Here is a 24,502-nt window from a genome sequence, read left to right on the forward strand (position 1 = left end):
TTAATTTGCAGGAGCCCAGCAACAGCAGACTGAGCACTGCTGTGCTGCCCCGCAGGCGATTCGCCCACCCCGGCCCACCCACGCCCACCCCATTCCACACCACCCCGGCCCACCCACGCCCACCCACGCCCACCCCATTCCACCCCACCCCGGCCCACCCCATCCCATTCCACCCCACCCCGGCCCACCCCGGCCCACCCACGCCCACCCCATCCCATTCCACCCCACCCCGGCCCACCCCATACCCACCCCTGCCCGCCCATCCCATTCCACCCCACCCCGGCCCACCCCTGCCCACCCACGCCCACCCCATTCCACCCCCCCCCGGCCCACCCACGCCCACCCACCCCTGCCCACCCACCCCGGCCCACCCCATCCCATCCCACCCCACCCCGGCCCACCCCATTGCATCCCACCCCACCCCTGCCCACCCACGCCCACCCACCCCATCCCACCCCAGCCCACCCCTGCCCACCCACGCCCACCCACACCCACCCACCCCCACCCACGCCTTCCCACCCCGGCCCACCTCCCACCTCCCACCTCCTACCTCCCACCTCCTAGCTCCTACCTCCTACCTACCCTCGTTAATTTCATTGCCAGTCAATCAGCACCACCCTTAAATCATGTCAGAACGTACTCTGTGAAACAACGGCATGTTCAGCAGGATTTCTTCAGGAATCTGCGTAGGCGTGCTGATCATCCTCACAGATTTGTTTGTTTTTCATTTAGAGGCATTAATGGAGATTTTTCTTTACATTTTGATTCTTTTATTTTCCTGTTCTTTGTTGCTTTAGTCTGTGTGGTACACAGGATGTGCTTTGGCTGGTCCAGGCTTTCCGAGCGAGCTGCAGCTTTCTCGCAACTCACAGGTATCCAGCTGTGTGTTTACTCCAGCCTGCCTGGGTAATCACCTCGCTCAGCAGCGCCCCCGACCGGAGCTGTGAAACGTCTCCCCTAATGCCCACATAGCCTCACATTTAGATAGAGTTTGGCACCTCCAAGGCCAGGACTGTCTCCTGGTACCAGGAGAGGCTGGGTTTCCTGGTTTCTCAGCAGGAAGTGAGTATTTGTGATCTTGCTTTTCTGAGTTGGCATGACTGTATTAATTACTGATGCAAACAGTGAGTGGTGGGAAACTCTGCACTTCCACAGTGGCAGAGTGATGTGTTCTGTGAATGGTGTTGATCTGATGGCCTTGGTTGCAGTGGAGTGGTGTAACACAGTGGAGAGCTGCAGTGTGATTGGCCGGGATGACTGCCCAGAGGACAGGGAAGAGAGCCTCCTCTCTCTGGCAGCTGTGTGTGCTCGAGTCTCTCAGAAACACCTCCTGCCCTGTCAGTGTGCCGTCTGGATGAACAGGCAGGGGCAGGAGCTGAAAGGAGGATGTGAGCTCCTGCTTCACCCGTGCTGTGCCGGGCCGCTGTGTCTTTGAGCTCAGTGTTAGATGCAGACGCATCTCAAACAACAAGAAGGAGGCTTGACAAGTTGCCTTGAGAGTAAAGCACAAGTCCTTCCCAAAAATAACCCCCTCAAGTATGAGATAAGTAAGTTGTTATTAGTGCTATTCCTATGGAAGCCAAACACAGTATAAAGCACACAGTTGCATTAGTGCGGTAATGGGGCTGAGATCTGCTGTTAAAAGCAGAGATTAGCACAGCGGCGTGCACGCGAAGCTCGCCCAGGTACAGCAAGGTGCAGTTAATCTGAGAGGAGAGGCTGGAATGTTAATGACTCTGCAGCAGAAGGGAGGGATTAAGGCGGTTTGGAGGATCTAATTAAAGGCACCGCAGCCTGTCCCATTTCCACACGCCTCTTCTGTCCACACACTCTGCAATTCCTGTGTGAACTGCTCTGTGTCAAGAGGAGAGACCGCTCCGCCGAGAGGAGAGACCGCTCTGCGCTGAGAGGAGAGACCACTCCGCCGAGAGGAGAGACCGCTCTGCGCTGAGAGGAGAGACCGCTCCGCCGAGAGGAGAGACCGCTCTGCGCTGAGAGGAGAGACCACTCCGCCGAGAGAAGAGACCGCTCTGCGCTGAGAGGAGAGACCGCTCTGCGCTGAGAGGAGAGACCGCCCTGCTGAGAGGAGAGACCGCTCCGCCGAGAGGAGAGACCGCTCTGCGCTGAGAGGAGAGACCGCTCCGCCGAGAGAAGAGACCGCTCTGCGCTGAGAGGAGAGACCGCTCTGCGCTGAGAGGAGAGACCGCTCCGCCGAGAGGAGAGACCGCTCTGCGCTGAGAGGAGAGACCGCTCTGCGCTGAGAGGAGAGACCGCCCTGCTGAGAGGAGAGACCGCTCCGCCGAGAGGAGAGACCGCTCTGCGCTGAGAGGAGAGACCACTCCGCCGAGAGAAGAGACCGCTCCGCCGAGAGGAGAGACCGCTCCGCCGAGAGGAGAGACCGCTCTGCGCTGAGAGGAGAGACCGCCCTGCTGAGAGGAGAGACCGCTCTGCGCTGAGAGGAGAGACCGCCCTGCTGAGAGGAGAGACCGCTCCGCCGAGAGGAGAGACCGCTCTGCGCTGAGAGGAGAGACCGCCCTGCTGAGAGGAGAGACCGCTCTGCGCTGAGAGGAGAGACCGCCCTGCTGAGAGGAGAGACCACTCTGCGCTGAGAGGAGAGAACAGCTCCAGACCAAGAGAGACAAATCCAGCCATGTTCCCATGATCAGGCCACTGTGAGGAACACACCCCAGCAGAAGCATCTGCTAAAGCCCAGCCCAGCATAACGCAGCCCAGCACAGCCCAGCACAGCCCAGCACAGCCCAGCATAACGCAGCCCAGCACAGCCCAGCACAGCCCAGCATAACGCAGCCCAGCACAGCATAACGCAGCACAGCACAGCCCAGCACAGCACAGCACAGCCCAGCATAACGCAGCCCAGCACAGCATAACGCAGCACAGCACAGCCCAGCACAGCCCAGCACAGCCCAGCACAGCACAGCACAGCCCAGCACAGCACAGCACAGCACAGCCCAGCCCAGCACAGCCCAGCACAGCCCAGCACAGCACAGCACAGCACAGCCCAGCCCAGCCCAGCACAGCTCAGCACAGTCTGTCAGCTGCACAGTCGCCTCCGTGTGGCTCTGTACAGGGGAGGCCGCAGTCCCAGGCCCCCGGCTGGGTCCTGCTACAGGAGCTCTGGGTCAGCCTGCACTGAATAGCTCAGCCACACTGCTGAACACAGCTGAGCAGAGGGTGTTAGAGCACTCCGCCGAGATGAGAGACCGCTCTTCTGAGAGGAGAGACCGCTCCGGTCTGTTATACCTGTTCACTGTTGGAGGAGGAAGGGAGTTGCAGGTCATTTCTGGAAGCAGGTTTGCAGGTTTTTTGGTGAGGTGCTGCTGCTTGGATTTTTTCGCAGAGTAGAACCTCTGAATGTTAAGTCACAGTGTTTGAAATTTGGACTCTTGGAGCCAGAATACTTTCAATTATTTAAGAGCTGAATAAGCGTGACTTTGCATTGATACCCCTTAGTTATAAACCTGCCCCCCCTAGGCTGATGTGTGTGCTGTGCAGTGGGTTTCTTCCACTTAATGCCACATCTACATTAAATTAAATTAAATTAAATGTTTAAATTTTTGGCTGGGGAGAAACATACAGTAGAGTCTTACTGTAAAAAATTAAAAAAGAGTAATCTAGGCCCTCTGAAAAGGGTTCTGGGAGCTGGGAGCAGCATTTTGCCCCCCCGGTCTCATTTTTCTGTCTCAGATTTTCACAGTGCTTGAGGGGGTGTCGGCCTCCTTCTCTGACTGACACATGTGGACATTAATTTCTTTAATGTGCTGAATGAGTGGCAGCACAGAGTCCTGTTAAAGGCCAGTTTTAAAGGGCGGGCAGAGATGCCTGTGAGGCTAGATGTACCTGCATCACACCTATCAGCCTACCTGGCCATCAGTCTGCCCCCTGTCAGAACCAGCCTGCTGTACAGTGAAGGTGTGACTAACTGTAGCCCCCAGTCTGCAGCAGAAACTCCCAGAGTGCACTGCAGGCGCCAGGCGCCAGAGGAGTGGCCACGCCCACCCGGCATTTAGAGGCGCCCCAGAGCCATGTCTCCTACGAGGAGAGGGTCTGACTCCAGAGACACGCTGAGATTCAGGAGTGTATTTCACCTCAGGGCCCTTCCACCCAGCGTCTTAGAATGGCTGATATACTGACTGTTATTAGCCGCAACTGACAATGACAGCTGACTGCCGATTATCTGTAAACTAATTTATGGTGTTTGAGGGGCTGCGCAAATGAAGATTAAAAACCAAATATAGCAGGAATAAATCATTTTGAAAAGTGTGGGAGGAACAAACATTTCCAAGCATGGAGTATCAGTGTGAGGAAGATGCGCTGGGACCAGCCAGTGTCACAAAACTTTTCCATCAGGAACAGGGATGGAAACGATTCTGAGAAACCTCTGTAGCAGTAATTCATGCCTCTGTCACCTGTGTAAAAAAAGGGAAATAAATTTCACAACCGGTGTGTCGGTTCACAAGCCCAGCGTGGATGGATTTGATATGCAGTGTTCAGGCAGCAGGAAGCAGAGATGGCCAATCAGGATGTGGGGAGACCCTTCAGGGGTGGGAGAAGAGAATGAAAAAGAAAGATGAACTAGAACAGTTAGAAGCTCATTATTCAGTGTGACGGGGCGGCTCTGGGTGCTGTTGGGGTTATTAGACTGATAACTGTAGCTGTGAGCTGTTTACTGTGTACCAGCAGATCGGGGGCCAGTGACCCTGCAGTGTCTGGGTCACATCCACAGAATAAAGGCCTCGGAGTGACAGGCAGCTGCAGATACAGGTAGACATGTCTGTGCAGATCTCCTGTCTCACCTGGCTCACACCTGCCCTTTCTCAAGCTGAAAGTAATTCTACAAACAATAACAATGAATTTTACTTGATTTATTTCTTCACCTTTCAACCCTCTCAGGCGTCCCAGAGTGCTTAGCAGTAACGGGTGAGAGCCAGGTAAGGAGGAGGGCAAATGTTTAACAAAACAAGAGGACTGTTAGGAGGGATTTGGCAATGATACAAGCCAGTGTGGCCTTTAGTGACTGTAGTGTCTCAGGACATCAGTCGCCTGAGAGACAGCCTCTGCTGCAGGCCTCCTATCTCCGCACAGGGGCATTGGTTTCCCGCTTGGTCCAGAGGGAACACTGCCCCCTACTGACCCAGCTCCATTCAGGCAGCAAGGCCTCCTTGCAGACAGTAAGGGAGCTGAGCGGGTCGTGGCTGCCATTGATGTGAATGTGAGGTAAACAGAGACGACGTGTGTCTGAGCTCGTTCAGGGCCTGGCAGGGGCTCAGAAGCAAGGAGAGGCTTACAGCCGTCCTGGCCAGCAGACAGGCCATGGCAACAGCCCACTGGCACAAGCAGGAGGTGCAGACCCTTCAGGGTAGGCAGATGGGACCGAGGGGTACTTTCTGCTTGGTGTTTTCTCTGTCCGCTGGAGCAGACAGTGTTTGATGTTGCACAGGTGAAATGTGGTGGAAATGTACTCTTTCTCAGGTGTGAATGGGCCCAGCATGTTACCCATGGTTCTTTGCAGGACTCCAGGAGAATCCCGCAGGGGTGGAATCCCGTGCTGACAAGGGCAGAGAGACTGCTGTTATTTAGGCCGAGTGGGAGCGGGAGAACATGCGAGCCCCCCCAAGACAGTCTGTCACTCTCCTGCCACTCGAGCTGAATGTGACACTTCGCAGGCCCTGCAGGTGCAGAGAAATGCTTTTTCAGTACATTAGGATCTGGGGTTTGGGGCCATGTGTGCACTGTAATCCCCAATAATGTCCATAAATCCCGGCTGTCTCACACTCCTCTCCCCCAGTGGATTCTGGCAGAAATTTGAATATTCCACAGGCATGTGTGGGCGGCTCATCGGTGATGTCATACACCTTGGTTTACTGACACCCTTTGGACAGCTGTCTGTGGAAACTACTGTATGAGTGTGTGTGTGTGTGTGTTTGTGTGTGTGTGTGTGTGTGACAGAGAGAGAGTGAGTGACTGAGTGTGTGTGTGTGTGCGTGCGTGTGTGTCTGTATGAGAGAGAGAGTGAGTGAGCGTGCATGCGTGCTTGTGTGTAAGCGCGTGGTCACTGCTTCTGTTGTGCTCTGTACATTACATTACGTGTATTTAACAGACGCTCTTATCCAGAGCAACTTCCATCACAATAAAACATAAGTTTATCCATTCAACTTAAACGAGCAACCGTGTCAGACCAGGCTCACAACACTCCCAGACCAGTGAGTGTGAGCATAACACCTTTCAAGCCCCACCACAAGTTAAGTTGTGCACGCTGATAAATGGCAAGTATGCTGTAATGTGACCACCAGAGTGGAAAGTAGATGATGCTTTATGAAACAGGTTGAGAAATCTGTTTTGATTGTGCAGTTAGGGTCCTATATTGAAAAGAGCACAGTGGCTGTCGGTGGGGAGTCTGTTGTGTGGACGGGCCCCCAGTGGGGAGTGGCACTTCACCCCTGGGTCAGCCAGGCATCAGTGGCGTGTGTCGCTGCTTGCCTGTGTTACCTTGGGAGGCAGGGCAGCTGCACCGCTGGGGGGGCTGGGGGTGATGTGCTCCATCTTGTTTCAGGTCTTCCACTCCCTGTCCTCCTCCACTTGACTGACGTGGAATTTCATTCGGTTTGTGTAATTTATTTACTCTGCGGCCCGCACTGCAGGTGTTGACAGCAGGGAGGGGGAAAGGACGTCGCCGCTGGTAACCATGCCAAGCTCGGCTCCTCCGCACTCCATCCAAATGACTTGCCTTTAAGTGAGGATCCACTTAGCCAGATAAATGCCATGTGTCCTGACCCAGGGGCTGTCTCGGGGTGCAACTGGAGTAGCTAGATTTAGTGTGAGAGAAGAGCAGAAAGATTTAGTATTTTAGTACAGTAGCATGTGTGAGTTATGTCTGGAGACTCTGACATCCTGGGGGGGCCCATGGTGATGAATGTGTGAGTGAAAGTAGAAATCTTTGTCCAAAGTTAGAATTCCACTCTCAGCACCTCACCACCCCAGTGAGTTAATTTGCGTGATACATCAATACAATGATTAACAGAATGAAAGCACGGAGACACCCCCCCCCCCCCACCTTTACCTGGGTCTCGCCCCCTCTCTCCCTTCCAGTCTCATGATCAGTGCTGCACAGTACCTGTGCTGTGGAAATGGTTACGTATCTGTGAAGCCTATTAAAGCTTTTAACCTGCAATGCTATACCTGAGGAAACACAGAGGTTCCATTAGACCAAGAAGAGCTGAAATGTCCGTAGACTCAATCTTCCCCTGCCTACCTCAGGTCAGTGCACTGTATCCATTTCAGTAAAGTGCAAAATTAGAGTTGTGTTTTTTGCTTAAGAGAATAGGAACTGATCTCTGTTCATCTATCCTCTGGGCTCAGGCTAAATGTGTGTGTGTGTGTGTGTGTGTGTGTGTGTGTGTGTGTGTGCGCGCGCGCGCGCACATGAGTGTGTGTATATGTGTGTGTGTATGTGTGTGTTACCTTTCAGCAGTCAGTATGGTTAGATGTTGGGAGAGGTCGGGGGGGTGTTAGGGGCAGGGCCACCTGCAGTGAGTGGCACCTTCTTGCCTCCCCCTCCCTCCCTCTCTCTGCCCTAGAGGCAGCCTATGAAAAGGAGGCCAGGGGTCTGAGGAATTACCCAGCCTGATAGATCATGTGACGCGCATGTGAACATGTGATCATGTTACAGCTTGCCTGCTGCTCCTGCCTGTGAGCTTTCCCATGCACTCAGTAACACGCTACACGCAACACATGTGCACGCAAGCACACGCTTCACAGGGTGACGGGCCTGTTGTAGCATAGCTATGTTGTTTTTCTTTCCTGTAATCCCCCCATTCAGCCTGCGCTCCTGCGACCCCAGACTCACCGCCACACCTGATACCCCCGACCCCTCGACACCGAATACAGACAGATCCTACCGTAGTGGCCTCTGACTGGCAGGACTCTCCTTCCTCTTTTTTGATACCATAATATGAAAGAGGCAGCGGAGGGGGTTATACGACAGGGTGCTCGTTCAGGGCAGTTACAGTATCACATAAGCAAACTAAAATCCATCTCCAGAAGCACTGGAGTTCTGGTTTGGATGGTCCTTCAGGCCGAGGGAAGACTGGTCTCTCCTTCAGGCCTGGAGCTTGACCCTGCGATTTAGCCTGTAGACTCTTACCTGTGAGTGTCAGTGTGACCTGCCTACCTGTGAGTGTCAGTGTGACCTGCCCACCTGTGAGTGTCGGTGCGACCTGCCTACCTGTGAGTGTCAGTGTGACCTGCCTACCTGTGAGTGTCAGTGTGACCTGCCTACCTGTGAGTGTCAGTGCGACCTGCCTACCTGTGAGTGTCAGTGTGACCTGCCTACCTGTGAGTATCAGTGTGACCTGCCTACCTGTGAGTATCAGTGTGACCTGCCTACCTGTCACCTGAAACCACTGTTTCCCAGCAAGGTGGGGACAGCAAATTGCCTCTTTTCAGGCGTCAGAAAAATGTTCTAACGCTGAATGTGAGTAAAATGAGAGCGTGGACACAATGGGCTGAAGGCCAGGGGGCGTCAGCGCGGTAACCGGGTCGCTTCGCTGTAACCGAGATTCCCTCACTGAAGACCACGCTGTTTACTGCAGAGAACTGAAGGGACCCATCAATCACACGCTCCTCACACATACCTGCATGTTTGTGCGAAAATGTGGCTCCACTGATACAACCGATGAAGAGAGACAGATGCATTGTGGGATTGTGAAATGTGCTAACAGGCAGATAGACAAAGGAAAAGCATCTAGATTTTGTCTTTGGAATCAGTTTTCAAAGTGTGGATTTTTGCTGCGGTCCAAATGCCATCACCCTCACAGGTCCCAGAGTCCACTGAGTAGCTGGAAGATGGTGTCTGTTATCTGAATTCACTCAGGTGTCTGGTTGCAGGAATGAAATGAGTGTCTTCGCACAATGTGAATAATATCTCTTCCCCCCCTCACCCTCTCTCCCCCCCTCTTTCTTTCCCCCCCCCCCCTCTCTGGGGACCTCTTTTTCAGGAACCTTGTTCAGGAGATGGCTGTGGAGAGGATTGTGTGTGTAATCCAGAGAAGGGGAGCAGGGTAAGTTACACCTCCCTTTCTCTCTTTGCTGAGGGTGCCAATGTGTCGCCATGCCTTCTATGACCCCCCCCCCCCCCCCCCACACATCACTGCATGATACACACTGTAACTCCGACCTCCACTCCAGCCTTGCACTGGGAATCTCACCCTGACACACTCATACTGAGAGACACACTGAGAGACTGAGAGATTGACACACTCATACTGACAGACCAACAGATTCAGAGACTCATGCTGACAGATTCAGAGATTCACACTGACAGTAGGTGGGTTTCCATTAACCTGCTTAATGCGCAATTTGAAATTGCAAACTAAAAAATGAATAATGAAAACACGTGAATTTCAGAAAATATCGCAAAAAAGTTTATACGCTTGCATGAGGTAGTTTTTCAGACGATCCGACAAAGCAATATTTCACAAAATTGAAATGGAAACACATTTTTTGCATTTAAGTCATCGGACTCACCGTGCCGACACTTATCAGGCCTCGGAGATCCGTCGCCATGTTTAATTGGAATTACTATTGCGAGAGAAGAAAACCCAGCTTTAATTGCATAACATCACTCAGTGGAAACATAGACCATTCGCAGCTGTGTTTTGTTAAACTTTAGGTAAACTTTTTTTTTAAAAAATGCTCTATTTTGTGCAAAACTGCAATGGAAACCCACCTAGTGAGATTCAGATTCACACTGACAGTGAGATTCAGATTCACACTGACAGTAAGATTCAGACTCGCACTGACAGTGAGATTCAGACTCGCACTGACAGTGAGATTCAGACTCACACTGACAGAGTAAGATTCAGACTCACACTGACATAGTGAGATTCAGACTCACACTGGCAGAGTGAGATTCAGACTCACACTGACAGTGAGATTCAGACTCACACTGACAGAGTGAGATTCAGACTCACACTGACAGTGAGATTCAGACAGATGCATTCACCAGCTAGCTAAAATAAAGGGAGTTAACTGTCATAACTAGGCAGTTAACTTAAAATAAGGAGCTAGCTATAATAACTAGACGGTTAACTAGGTGTAACTAACTCGTTATGCCACTGGATAGCATCATCCGTCAGCTCTTTGCCTGACAGCAGCGGATACAGGATAATGATCACATTTGTGCATGAGAAGCACTTTTCTTCTGTCACACTTTGGTGTCCCAGAATGCCGCTGGGTGGAGGCGCAGAGAAAGGACAGAGGGTGCCTCAAAGCGAAAGTTTCAAATCTCCCTCCTCCTCCCTCCCTTACTGTCTGCCGACTCACTGGGCCACATGATGATGTCAGAAAATGCCCCCGTGTGAGGGAGGCAAGGGGGGTGCAGCCACATTCCGGGGGGGTCAGGGGAGAAGCAGGTGATGCCCTGCAGTTCCCCCCAAAGCACCTCATTCCTTCTCAGGTGCAAGTGGAGAGAAGTGGCCCCTGGGGCAGGGCTGTGGGGTAGCGGGGAGGCTGGGTGGAGAGTGCGGGGGCTGCAGAGAGGAACGGGTACAGTGTATCAACTTGTAGCTGATGACCTCATAACTTTTCCTGACACTGATTGGCTAATCCTATTATTAGGTCTCTTTTTCCAACAGTGCTGCATTTCCTACATGAACGTTCAGCTCCCAGAGTAACCCCCCCCCCCGGGCTGATGGGGATAATCTCTCAGGTTCAAAGTTCCTCTGCTTTCCCAGAATTCCAGGCTCTACCCTCAGGCAGATCCTGACCTACTTCATGAGTTCTACTCTTAAAATATGTGGAGAAAAAGGTTATATATGACAGGAAGAGAAATAAAGTACATTTCCTGCCGAAATCATCGCACATGGGGTTCCACGTTGAGGTGATTTATTTTTGAACAAGCTGATTATTATGGGGTAGTGGATTAGCATAGAAGAATGTGTACTGATGGATTGTTTCACACACAGACCTTGTGATGGATGTACTGTCACAAGGCTTTTCCACCACATGCTGTGTAGAAAAACACATTTTATAACTTAACCAGGCGAGTGCTGACTGAGGGGAGCAGCGAGGCAGTGCCGTGAGGGCGCTGTCTGCTTCGCTAAGCATGATGGGATTTACTGTCTGCGCAGTTATTCACTGGGCTGCTGCTACCAGCTGCCAGCTGCATAGGGATCTTGACAGAATGTAGGGTTTGAGTTAGCAGTGGCCCCTGCTACCTGCTGCCAGCAGGACTGATGCAGTCGTTGCCGTCTTTCCTGAACGGACTGTATGTGTAGCTTGACTGCACTAAGCGCGGGAAGGTGGTCTCAGTGTGAACGAACGCTGAATGATCTGCACACTGAGAAAGAGACAGTGGCACTGCACTCTGCTGGTGGAAGCGTGCAACTGCAGTCTCAGTGCGGCCGGCTGAAGGATCCCTGTTCTGGGCTCTGTTTCTCTCTCACTGCGGAGAGTTCAGATCGCTCAGGTCCTGTTAAACACATTCCCTTTGGGCACACAGGCCAGGGCTTCAGTCATTATTTCTGTAATTATTTCATCTGCTCCGGTTTTTATTTTAGAAGTGTTACGCGCTGCCTGTGGTGCTGGAGGCGAGGAGGCCTGTCATTTTACAGCAGGAGTGAAACGTGTTCGTAATCAGCTCGGCTTCTGACCTGACACCCAGACGGAGATCTCATCTCCCAGCACCCTGAGGAGGGTCAGAGTGCGGCTCATTATGGCTCATTACGGAGAGAGAGGGAGAGAGAGAGAGAGAGAGAGAGAGAGAGAGAGAGAGAGAGAGAGAGAGAGAGAGAGAGAGAGAGAGAGAGGGAGAGGGAGAGGGAGAGGGAGAGGGAGAGGGAGAGGGAGAGGGAGAGGGAGAGGGAGGGAGAGGGAGAGGGAGAGGGAGAGGGAGAGGGAGAGGGGGAGGGGGAGAGAGAGAGAGCGAGAAAGGGAGGGAGGGAGGGAGGGGGAGAGAGAGAGAAAGGGAGGGGGAGAGAGAAGGAGGGAGAGAGGGAGAGGGAGAGGGAGAGGGAGAGAGAGGGAGAGGGAGAGGGAGAGGGAGAGGGAGAGGGAGAGGGAGAGGGGGAGAGAGAGAGAGCGAGAAAGGGAGGGAGGGAGGGAGGGGGAGAGAGAGAGAAAGGGAGGGGGAGAGAGAAGGAGGGAGAGAGGGAGAGGGAGAGGGAGAGAGAGAGAGAGAGAGAGAGAGGGAGAGGGAGAGGGAGAGGGAGGGAGGGAGGGAGGGAGGGAGGGGGAGAGAGAGAGAAATAGTGAATCGGAGAGGGGGAGTTGGGGTACAGAAGAGTGTCATTCCCTCAGAGATCATTAAAACTGCCCCAGTGTCATAGGCACAGCCCCACAGTGCAGCAGAGCCCTGGGTTCAGTAATAGAAATACTATTAATAATAATATGTCAGTAATAATATAACCCCTATTCATAACAATAGCAATATATCAATAATATATTAATATAAACCCTAATAATAATAATATTTCAATTTTACAGTGCGATATTGTATTAACTGTCACAGTGAACAGCTCCAGAGACACTGCTGATATTACAAGCAGGAGGCTATTGCCCCCCTGTGGAGAAAAACAGCACCGCAAAGGCTGAAAGCTCCTGGACTGAATGATGAGTTTATAACAGAACATGCCTGGCAGGAAGTCCTGTGGTGCACACTCCTTACAGTAGGTGGCAGTGTTGTATCAGAGATCCGCCTGTGAGGGTTTAGCCAGCGCAGTGCCTGGTGCTGCTGTGCTGCAGGTCTGGGGTGGGCGGGGCCAGGGTGGGGTCGGAGGCGGGGCCTGACAGCGCGCCTCACAGGCGCGGTGTCACACACCATCTAACCTCCTGTCTGTTTTCATCGAAGTAAAGATGTTAAATATGAGGTCGATTTTCCCCTCAGATGTTCAAAGCATTTTATTAATAATGATGCTCTGGCACGCAAAGGCCAGTGCCCGCCCCCCCCGCCAGCTCGTCTATGTGCCATAATGACTGCCTTTAATTAGACAGCTCCTCAGGCAGAAGGAGCCTACCCATGTCAGGGGCCTTTCAAACCTGTCAGCTCTGCGTGTCAGATTCTCACCTGGACACCGAAAAACACTTGCTGAGCAAGACCAAGCACGCATGGGCAGAGCACACGCCACTGATCTCGCAGGTAAAGGTCAGGCGTGTTCGCGATGCGTCAGGTGACAGGTGAGCTGAGCGCTCAGTCAGTAGTTCTGTAGTTTGACTCTGTAGTTTCATACAATGAGCAGCCCCTTTAATGAGCAAGTGTATTTGGGTCAGCAGACTCCACTCACTGGAAATCAGACAACGCACTCATTCACAAAAACTTACACACACTTGTGACACTCTCAGTAGGCTGAATTTGTTCAAATGAAATCACAATGCAGAAAATGACACACAGCTGAAGTTAAAAATACAGAGCTGCCCCTACAGCTGCAAAGATTAATATAACAGTGTGCTTTTAACTCATTCCTGTCTGTGCTCTGTGGCTCTGGCAGAAATTCAGCTTGAAACAGCCTCCTGCCATTAGCTGGCAGTGAAGAGCTGCATTTGGTTCAGCAGGGGTGCCAGGAGTTGCAGGTTTGACTCTTGATCTGTGTCTCCCCGCAGGGTCGGCCAGGGCCCCTGGGGCCGATTGGGGTGAGTGGCCCCGAGGGCTTCCCAGGAGTGGCGGGCCCCGCAGGGCCTAGGGGGGACATCGGAAACCCTGGACCTACAGGCCTCCGTGGCCAGAAAGGAGACAAGGTGAGTCCTGTGTGTGACGTCAGCGAGATGAGGAGACCATCACGTTACTGTGTTTGATTGCTGCTGGTTGTTCATTCATACGGTGTGAGTTTCTTTTTGGTCTGCTTTCTGACCCCCGTCTCTGTGTATGTCCCCAGGGGCCCATGGGTGTGCCGGGCTTTGCTGGAGCTGACGGCGTGCCGGTGAGTGCAGCCCAATCGAGACTGACTAATCAGCTTATCGTTCAGTATCACATATCTGATGAAACCAAATGGGGTCTCAGCCCAAGCCTGGTTTCAGTGTGGACGTGTGTTGAAATGTTTAATATAACTCAAACTCAACTCAACTAAAATGGAAGCTGCTCTTCGGCCCTTTTTTCTTCGCCAGCTCCTGAGTAGCTAACTCGGCAAGACCTCTGTCTTCTAAAGAGCAGGCTGAGCCCTGCAGTCAGGGTTCGAAACAGGCTGCAGATATCTGAAAGCCCACAGCAGTTTTGCTCCGCTGTGGAAGGGGCGGGCACACCACTCTGATGGCGCTCTGTGATTCGTCAGGCACCTGCAGTGTAGCGATTATCCTCCAATGGGGGCCCACTTTAGGGGATCATGCCACAGGCCCCTGAGATGGCGAGGGTGGTGAGATGAATCCGTACGCTTGGTGATTTCCCATCTTCACAGGGTCACCCGGGGCCGGATGGAAGCAGGGGCCCCCCGGGGCCCGATGGCTGTGATGGCGTGGCGGGTGTCATAGGCGACCCCGGACTCCAGTCCCCGGATGGGCTGCCAGGCTCAACGGGGGTGCGAGTAAGTAGAGCTGAGTACACTGCAACTGTACCCCCTAACGCTCCCATTGTACCCCCTAACGCTCCCACTGTACCCCCTAACGCTCCCACTGTACCCCCTAACGCTGTCACTGTACCCCCCTAACGCTCCCACTGAACCCCCTAACACTCCCACTGTACCCCCTAACGCTCCCACTGAACCCCCTAACACTCCCACTGTACCCCCTAACGCTCCCACTGTACCCCCTAACGCTGTCACTGTACCCCCCTAACGCTCCCACTCTACCTCCTAACGCTCCCACTGTACCCCCTAACGCTCCCACTGTACCCCCTAACGCTCTTACTGTACCCCCTAACGCTCCCACTGTACCCCCTAACGCTCCCACTGTACCCCCTAACGCTGTCACTGTACTCCCTAACGCTCTCACTGTACCCCCTAATGCTCCTACTGTACCCCCTAACGCTGCCACTGTACCCCCTAACGCTCCCACTGTACCCCCTAATGCTGCCACTGTACCCCCTAACGCTCTCACTTTACCCCCCTAACGCTGTCACTGTACCCCCTAACGCTCTCACTGTACCCCCTAACGCTCTCACTGTACCCCCTAACGCTCTCACTGTACCCCCTAATGCTCTCACTGTACCCCCTAACGCTGCCACTACTCCCCCCATGCTATCACTGCATTAGGTAGGTGTTTCTTTGTGTTTACAGATTCACTTATTGAAAAGTTGTTTATTGAGAGAGTTGGCTGTTTGAGTGCTTTGTCGCACTGACTGATCCTGACCTTTTCTCTCTCCCTTCCTCTCTCTCTCTCTCTCTCTCCCACTTTCTCTCTCCCTCTCTCTTTTCTTCTGTCTCTCTCCCTCTCCCTCTCTCCTTTCTTCTCTCTCTCTCTCTCTCTTTCTCTCTCCACCTCTCTCTCTGTCTCTCTTTCTCTCTCTCCCTCTCTCCCGCTCCCTCTCCCTCTCCCTCTCTCTCTCTCTCTCTCTCTCTCTCTCCCTCTCTCTCTCTCTCTCTCTCTCTCTCTCTCTCTCTCTCCCTCTCCTCCTCTCCTGCTCTCTCTCCCTCTCTCCCTCTCCCTCTCCCTCTCCTCCTCTCCTGCTCTCTCTCCCCAGGGTCCACCTGGTCCCAAAGGTCAGAAGGGGGATCCTGTGTACTCTAGTTTCGGCAGAGGCGTCCGGGTAATTCAGCCTCTAATTTTCACCTGTAAATAATATGACTATTTGTTTGTGTTCGTAAACAGTAAGCACAGAGAAATCACACCAGTTTTATGAACAGAAAGTGACAGGGATATTGCCTCTGTTTCAGCCTTGGAGGATGAGTGTGAGGTCACAGGACACCACTCTGCTGATCTATGAAAACTGATCCAGAACCAGCAGCAACATGTGCATCTCTGTTTTGTCACTTCCTGTCTTTTGAATGAAGTCTTTGGTAGATGCTGTGACCACACTGGGCCAAACTCACTGGACATGCTCAGAACTCAGAACCAGCTGATACCATAGCAACCGTGCCCAGAAGGAGGCTCTGAAGCAGTTTGCTTTTGCCCTGTATGTGATGTAATCCAGGTTTGTCTCTTATTGGTTGCAGGGAGAACCCGGGTTGCCTGGATTGCATGGTGTGATTGTAAGTGTATATTTTAAATGTCCCTTTGAAAGGCTAAAAAAGGAAAAAACAGTCTGATTTTACATGTACAAATGTGATAAGGAGAGTATAGCACAACATATGTGCAAGACTATCCTTCCATTTTTTCAAAAGGTATTACAGATTGCCTGTGGTGTAAAAGACCTGCGTTTACGTTTGCATTGAGTCATTTTGCAGACGCTCTGATCCAGAATGACTTGGAGAAGTGCATTCAGCAGTACATTCAAGTGCATTGTGGGAAGTGCTGTCAATCTTAAACTATTACGGTACAACATTAAGCTTAAACCACACAGCCTGAAGTGCCACAGGTTTGTATCAGACTGTTATCTGTTGGTGATGCCAATTGCCTTTGTATTCTGGGTACACACGTTAATGATGCAGTATCTAACCCTGCTGCGACTTGCACTCCACTCTGTACCTGTATCAGGCAATCTACCTCAACACATCTGTTCGTGCGTTATAGTCTCATTGAGCAGTGGTAAAGAAGGCAAAACAACTGTAAAAGAGCCACCGGTACTAACATCCACACCTGTGTCATATACCTGTGCACCTGTATGGCATTTTCAGGAGAGAGCGGAGAATCATATTGGGCAGATGCAGCGTAGCAGCGTGTGACTCAGGTCCTGTTTTTACTCAGTCACTGATATATGCCATTAGCTTTGCTAAGTGCCCGTATTTTGCTGTTGATGATTAAAATATATAATTTTACGACTTAGTTGTCTGTTGGTTCTGCTTATTCCTTGAATGTGATTACCTCCTAGGTGAGGTACCCTCATAGAGACTGTCCATTCTGCCCCTTTGCACTGCAGAAATGCGGCTTCCATGGTTCGATCAGACATGCACTGTTTCCTGCTGACCTGTCATGATCGTGGTCACTGAATGGTCACTGTGTGTTCATGGTGTGGTCTCTCCATGACCGCGATCACTGTGTGGTCACTGTGAGGTCACTGTGTGTTCACGGTGTGGTCTCTCCCAGGGTCCGCAGGGTGTGACCGGAGTTCGCGGCCCAACTGGTCCCAGAGGCCCGGATGGAACTCCTGTAAGTGTTCCTCTCATCTCAACATCATCACTATGAGTCAAAGGGTTTCTGCTTTTGCAGACTGTTTGAATATCATTATTAATTGCACATTTCTCTGAGAATCATGTGTGTTTTAAATTTAAATCTAATTCCCTGCAGTCCTCAGTGGAGGAAAAGATGACTAACGGTCTGTTTCCCACAGGGTGCTCCTGGTCCTCCTGGTCCTCCAGGTCCAACAGTAAGTCCTCTAGCTCTGGTGGCATCAGAGTCGGTGCAGTGCTGGGCCGGACTGAGGGGACTCGGTGCAGTACCTCATATTGACACCAGAGGGCAGCATTGTCTGTAGGCCATGATGGCTGATGTACAACTTATCCGTCTATATGTAATAGTTGTTTCTTTTTATGGATCTTTGAGGCGCTTGCTAAACTCAGAACCAAAGCAGACCAAGAGAGATATTCTGACCATACAAATATTGAGAGACTGATGTAGTTTTCATTATTTCAATGAGATGTCTATGGCCATTTCTGTTCCTGAGAAAAGAGCCTTCTTTTGTAAATGACAGTAATGCAAATGGAGAAAACCTGCACAGACATTGCAGGAGGTGTGAAAGGCCCTTTGAGGTTATTGCAGATTCCTTCTCCCTGTTAGCAGCTGGGAAAAGTCATACAGTCTGGGCAGTGACTGTTACCTGCAAAGGAGTCATGTCATCGCTTTCTGACTGAATCAGTCTTTTGTGATGAATTTCACTTTCTGAAAGAATCACTCTTTTATAAATAAATCAGTCTTTTAATATTGTATTGTTCCAACTGAATTACTCTTTCAGAATGAATCACATTCAGAGTGAATCATTTTTTCTGACTAAATAATGCACAGACCAAACCTTCTTCCTGACTGTATCTGACTGAATCACTGTTTTTGCAGGGGAGCTCTGGGTTAGGTTTCAAAGGGGAACGCGGAGACAAGGTAACCTCTCTCACGGCTGAACTCGTTTCTCTTTACATTTTATTTTCATGCCGATTTGGCAAAGACTCACATTAAACCCTGGATATTCGCCACATGTAACCTTTTAAAATCCAGGTTTCAGTGGACTTCTTTTAAAAGATTTTTTTTCTGTTTAAAAATTAATATGGTACAGTTATTTATTCTCAGTGGTAGGAATCTGTAAGAATGATGAAGGTCTTTTGTGTGCGTTTCAATTAAAAATCAACATTAACAACAATTATTGTGAAAACTATCTTTCACAACCCACACTGATCTGATCAAACAGTAATGAAAACTGTGAAGAGGACCTGCACTGACAGATTCCGCTGAAATCTGACTTGACACATTCACTCATCTGCTCGGAGAAAAGACACACAGTCTCATGGTGTTATAATAACCACACAGTAATGTCAGTTTGATGTGATTATATGTGTGCTGTGGCTACATTTTGATGCATCTGCAGTAGACACTCTGAACCCTTTAATAGAGAGACATCTCTCCTTGCTCCAGACTCCAGACCACAGCTCCACCTCTGTTTAGTCAGGAGATGTGAGGAGATGGTCTCCGCACTGGCCCCTCCCCCAACATACATTGATTGGCTAATGACTGTGTTGCCAGGGTGATATCGGTTTGCCTGGACCCAGAGGGCTGCAGGGGGAGTTCACGCTGTCAGGAGACGGTTATAGCCTGACCCTCAAAGGACCACCGGTAACAGACTGGAACAGTGTGTGTTTGTGTGGGTGTGGGGTGTGTGAGGTGTGTGAGGTGTGTGAGATCTGTGGGTGAGGGGTGTGTGAGGTGTGTGTGTTTGTGTGGGTGAGGGGTGTGTGAGGTGTGTGTGTCTGTGTGTGTGAGGTGTGTGAGGGGTGTGTGTTTGTGTGGGTGAGGGGTGTGTGAGGTGTGTGAGGTGTGTGAGATCTGTGGGTGAGGGGTGTGTGAGATCTGTGGGTGAGGGGTGTGTTTGTGGGTGAGGAGTGTGTGTCTGTGTGTGAGGGGTGTGTGTCTGTGGGTGAGGGGTGTGTGAGGTGTGTGTGTGAGGTGTGTGTGTCTGTGTGGGTGAGGGGTGTGTGTTTGTGTGGGTGAGGGGTGTGTGAGGTGTTTGTGTTTGTGTGGGTGAGGAGTGTGTGTTTGTGTGGGTGTGGTGCGGGTGTGTGTGTGCGTGTGAGGAGTGTGTGTCTGTGGGTGAGGGGTGTGTGTTTGTGTGTGTGAGGTGTTTGTGTTTGTGTGGGTGAGGTGTGTGTGTGAGGGGTGTGTGAGGTGTTTGTGTTTGTGTGGGTGAGGTGTGTGTTTGTGTGGGTGTGGGGTGTGTGTTTGTGTGGGTGCGGGGTGAGGTTTGTGTGGGTGAGGTGTGTGTGAGATGTGTGTGTCTGTGTGGGTGAGGGATGTACCCCTTCCTTACGGGTGGGGGTGGGTTCTCTGACATTGCTCTGACATTATAATTTGATGTGTTGTAGAATTATCACTAAAGGTATGGGTTTTGATGTTTGATACCTTGTGAAAGTCTGTCAGTTGCCATGAATATTTATGAACGTCAATGCAGTGCCTATGAAGGCTTTATGTGCTTCTTATGTCGGACCCTTCATTGCACTCATCTTCCTCTCTCTCTCTCTCCCGCAGGGTGAGCGGGGTTACCCTGGTCCAGCAGGCTGGCCAGGTGCTCCAGGCCCACCGGTACGACTGTCCATTCAGCACCATGTTTCTACAAACTCCACCCATAACCATCTCTACAGACTCCACCCCTCACTGTCTCTACAGACTCCACCCCTCACTGTGTCTCTACAGACTCCACCCATAACCATCTCTACAGACTCCACCCCTCACTGTCTCTACAGACTCCACCCCTCACTGTCTCTACAGACTCCACCCCTCACTGTCTCTACAGACTCCACCCCTCACTGTGTCTCTACAGACTCCACCCCTCACTGTGTCTCTACAGACTCCACCCCTCACTGTGTCTCTACAGACTCCACCCATAACCATCTGTACAGACTCCACCCCTCCCTGTGTCTGTAGAGCCTTGCTTTGGCAGGGACTCCCAGGGACAGCACATTAGACCCAGGAGGACAGACCTGTGCAGAGGGTTTATACCTCACTGCAGCGGGAGAAACAAGACTGTGGCCAGAGGAGAGGCAGGAAGTGAGGTCAGGCTGACAGCAGGATGTGATGTAAGGATGTGTGATTTGGCTTTGGCAGGGTCCCTTCGGGTACCGGGGCGAGACGGGTGAGACGGGAATCCCAGGGCTCCCTGGTGGGCGGGTGAGTCACCCTGCAGCCCTGTTTGTGCAGTAACATGCAGTCTAGCTGTTCAGCTATCATCATGGGTTTACCGTGCTCTATAAAACCTTTAATATCAATTTTAATATGACCTAAACTCAACATAACTAAAATCATTGTATTTGCTGTGTGTCGGCTGCCTAAGAAATCTGTTCAGCTGTTACTGTGGTGTTTTACCTGTGGAGCCGGTGAGCTGTGTGTTTCCAGTGGCAGGCCTATATGATCTGTGTGAAACAGGAGGACAGAAGGCTGGCGTTAGCTCTCTGTTGCTGCAGTGTGGGAGGGGTGGGAAGCGGAGGAGGCAGGTAAAGCGTCTGATTCCCGTGTGCCTTGTGTCTGTCTGTGATTGGTGTCAGGGCGCATCTGGATTAGACGGAATACAAGGACCTCCTGGCCTAAAGGTAGGGCGTTTACAACCCCCACGAAGCAGTGACATTAGTCTTCACTCCAGGGTCGGGGAGTTACATTTAAACTGAAGGGACAGCGCATGGATTCACTCATGAAGTGAAGACTTCAACATGAATTTGAATGGCAAGACTCTTCACTCAGCACTGGAATTGGAACTGAATTGAAATTATTAAAACTGTTAAAAATGTCTACATGATCAGCCTGACATTCAGTAGAATCAGTAATCCCAAATTAAGACTTGGTAATGACTGGTAATGGTTTTGAAGTGAGCAGTGATTAAGATTGACTAATATTTTAACAAAAAAATATGTGATTGGTTTCACTGTGTTTGGGGTGTGTGTGTGTGTGTATGTGTGTGTGCGTGTGTGTGTGTTTCTTCTCTGCAGGGTATTCCTGGCGATCCTGGTTTACCTGGAAGGTCTGGATTTCCTGGACCGAAGGTGAGGACAGAGAAGTGATTTATTTAGCATTTATTCAGTAACATGAGTACAGTCACAGTTCAGCCTGTAGGGCTGTGAGGTGAGGGCAATCTTCGTCACTGAGGCTTTTGTGGTGGGGTCTCATTTTCTTTTAGGGAAGTCAGGGAGACCCAGGCCCCCCCGGGGCACCCGGCTACGCTGGCACATATGGAGCGGCGGCTGTGAAAGGTGAGTCTCTGCACAGCCCCCCCTGCCAAAGAAAGCACAAGGATCTCTGTCCCACCCCACCTGCAGGTCTCATCTCTCAGACAGTTTCCTGAGTTTTTTCCTGAGTTTTTTCTTTTAAGCACATTCTGACACCCCCAGTCAGCACCCTGTGGCAGTGATCAGAGGAATTCAGACGTTCAGACGTCCACAAGTGAAGTTCCAAGCCATGATGTGGGAGAATTTTCATAGTCCTTACCCAATTAACAAACCCATCCCACAGATATAAAAAGATATAAGAATCCTGCTCACCACTTGCCTTTCCTTTCTGTGTCAGCTGGTCACAGCGTCCCTCCTCCACCCCATCTCCCAGTTTGTTACCCGTTCATGCTGTCCGCATGATGGCCAGGTGTTCATGGCCAGGTGTGACCCCTTCATCAGACTCCAAGCCTTATACTTATTATCGTATTAAAATTCATATCTACTGAACATTACATTCTCATCATTTAGCAGATTCCCTTATCCAGAGTGAATTACGATTTTTACATGTTATCTATTTATACAGCTGGATGCTTACTGAGGCATTGGTGGGGTATGTAGCTTGCCCAAGTGCACAACAGCAGTGCCCCAGCAGGGAATCGAACCAGAAACCTTTCAGTTAGGGGCCCTGCTCATTACCGCTATGCTACACTGCTGTCCTGAACAGCTTTGACAAATGGAAGTTTGACTCCTTTCCTACTCGTGCACCATGTACACTTTTCATTTGAGCAACAGCAGCTCTCAGCAGCAGCATCAGACAGCCAATTGGATGCAGTCCTGCGTGCCCCGCCTCTCTGACTCCGCTGCTGGTACCTCCCTCTGCACCCCCCCCCCCCCCCCACCTGTCAGCCCACCTGTCCCAGGTGTGTGTGATGAAGTCAAACAGGGAAAGAGCTGGTCTCCTGACACCCTGCAGGCCATGGGCACCGACACTCTGACCTTGCCTTCTGCACACTGCGTAGTACGGCCTCACTGTCTACATACTTACAGCTGCTTTGTTTCCTCCATGATCTCAGAACGGTTAAAACAGAAGCGTAATCCCTGTATGTGGCTGCATGTTTTACTGAGAGTGAGAAACACAGAAAGCGTTTAAACCTGGTCATTTAGTCATTCCCTGACAGCTCTCATTCCTGCCTTTGTCCTGTGATGTCACACCTTCTCCTGCTGCTGTGCTGTGATTGGCTGAAGGTCCCCGTGGCGACCCAGGGTATGCTGGTGCTCCGGGTGCTCCTGGTGATCAGGGTCCGGTGGGGTACCCCGGCCCGCCCGGCCGTCCGGGAGCGCCAGCACTCTTTGCAGGTACACTTAACTTTCACACTACACACTGGCTTTAATTGCGGAACAGTTTAACACAAAAAAGGAAATTATTTAGAAAATATAAGTTGGAGAGCTCAGATAGAAATAAGATTGAATACAGTAATATGCGAGCTCAAGTTAAGAAAAAAATAAGGGAAGCCAAAAGATGTTATGAAAGACAAATTGCACTAGATGCAAAGAGCAACTCTAAACGTTTTTTTCAATATTATGGTCAAAAAAGGATAGTTAAGGATGAAATAAGAGGTATAAAAAATAAGGATGGGGTTATGGTTTACGATAACAAAGCTATTGCTGATACACTAAACAGTTACTTTGTGGAGAGTTTCACTAGTGAAGTGTTTTTGCATATGCCTTCAGGTGCAGTCAGTTCTCAGAGACTTATAGAGGAAATTGATTTAAATGATGTAGAAGTACTAGATAAACTTCAAAAACTTAAAACAAATAAGGCAGCAGGCCCTGATGGAATATATCCAAGAGTTCTCAGAGAACTAGCAGAGGTGGTTTACAAGCCTCTGACAGTTATTTTTAAGCAATCCCTTAAAACTGGAGAAATACCAGATGACTGGAAACATGGCAGTGTAGTACCTATCTACAAGAAAGGAGACCGGACTGAACCAGGAAATTATAGGCCTGTCAGCTTAACTTGTATCGCATGCAAAATACTGGAATCCATCATTAGGGATAATTTGCAATTATCCCTGGAACGAAATGGTGTTCTAAATGATAGCCAACACGGTTTTCGCAGAGGGAGGTCATGCTTAACAAACCTCCTGGACTTCTTTGAGGAAGCTACAGCATGTCTGGACTCAAACCAGGCTTATGATATTATCTATTTGGACTTTCAAAAGGCATTTGACAAAGTTCCGCACGAGAGACTCATATTGAAAATGACATCTGCGGGAATTACAGGAGCCATCACCGAGTGGGTTCGAAGTTGGCTGTCTAATAGAAAGCAGACTGTAACTGTGGGAGGAATTGTATCGGAGCAGGGTCCTGTACGAAGTGGAGTCCCGCAGGGATCGGTGTTGGGGCCTTTGCTATTTCTTATATACATAAATGATCTTGATGCAGAGGTTAGAAGTAAAACAGTAAAATTTGCAGATGACACAAAACTAGGGGGTCTAGCCAACAGTATAGAATCAACTAAAATAATACAGGAAGACCTAAACAGCATCCAAAAGTGGGCAGATACCTGGCAGATGACTTTCAATTTAGATAAATGTAAAATCTTGCATGTAGGAAATAAGAACCTTAAACAAGACTACTTCATGGGTGGAAAAAAACTAGAATGTGCTCATTCTGAAAAGGACTTGGGAGTAATGGTTGACCCAAGCTTAACAGGATCTAGGCAGTGTGCTGTAGCAGTAAAAAAGGCCAACAGGATGCTGGGATATATAGCCAAAACTATTGAGTATAAATCTAAAGAGGTTATATTAAAATTATACAATGCCTTAGTCAGACCGCACCTGGAATACTGTGTGCAGTTCTGGGCACCGCACTATAAAAAAGATACTGAAGCTTTAGAAAAGGTTCAAAGAAGGGCAACTAAATTAGTTCCTGGCATGAAATATAAATGCTATGAGGAAAGACTCAAGTCACTTAACCTATTTAGATTAAGCGAGAGGAGGCTTAGGGGTGATTTAATTGAGGTATTTAAATTTATAAAAGGAATCAATAAGGTTAACTATAATAGA

At 50.5% G+C, this 24,502-nt stretch overlaps 1 protein-coding gene across 2 annotated transcripts in view; it reads left to right on the forward strand.

Moving 5' to 3' along the window:
* The window catches only part of LOC118774031 (collagen alpha-6(IV) chain-like), a 58,209-nt gene that overhangs the window by 13,734 nt on the left and 19,973 nt on the right, over window positions 1–24,502 (forward strand). For both annotated transcript variants that reach the window (XM_036523129.1, XM_036523130.1), the window contains exons 4-19: window positions 9,015–9,077; window positions 13,615–13,749; window positions 13,887–13,931; window positions 14,403–14,528; window positions 15,623–15,688; window positions 16,095–16,130; window positions 17,125–17,187; window positions 17,369–17,404; window positions 18,088–18,129; window positions 18,766–18,855; window positions 19,765–19,818; window positions 20,341–20,403; window positions 20,778–20,822; window positions 21,216–21,269; window positions 21,404–21,476; window positions 22,680–22,790. In XM_036523129.1, the coding sequence (XP_036379022.1) occupies window positions 9,015–9,077; window positions 13,615–13,749; window positions 13,887–13,931; window positions 14,403–14,528; window positions 15,623–15,688; window positions 16,095–16,130; window positions 17,125–17,187; window positions 17,369–17,404; window positions 18,088–18,129; window positions 18,766–18,855; window positions 19,765–19,818; window positions 20,341–20,403; window positions 20,778–20,822; window positions 21,216–21,269; window positions 21,404–21,476; window positions 22,680–22,790 (1,102 nt within the window). The remainder of the gene's footprint in view (window positions 1–9,014; window positions 9,078–13,614; window positions 13,750–13,886; window positions 13,932–14,402; window positions 14,529–15,622; window positions 15,689–16,094; window positions 16,131–17,124; window positions 17,188–17,368; window positions 17,405–18,087; window positions 18,130–18,765; window positions 18,856–19,764; window positions 19,819–20,340; window positions 20,404–20,777; window positions 20,823–21,215; window positions 21,270–21,403; window positions 21,477–22,679; window positions 22,791–24,502) is intronic.

This window comes from Megalops cyprinoides, chromosome 3 (genome assembly GCF_013368585.1).
Source record: "Megalops cyprinoides isolate fMegCyp1 chromosome 3, fMegCyp1.pri, whole genome shotgun sequence".
Lineage (NCBI taxonomy): Eukaryota > Metazoa > Chordata > Actinopteri > Elopiformes > Megalopidae > Megalops > Megalops cyprinoides.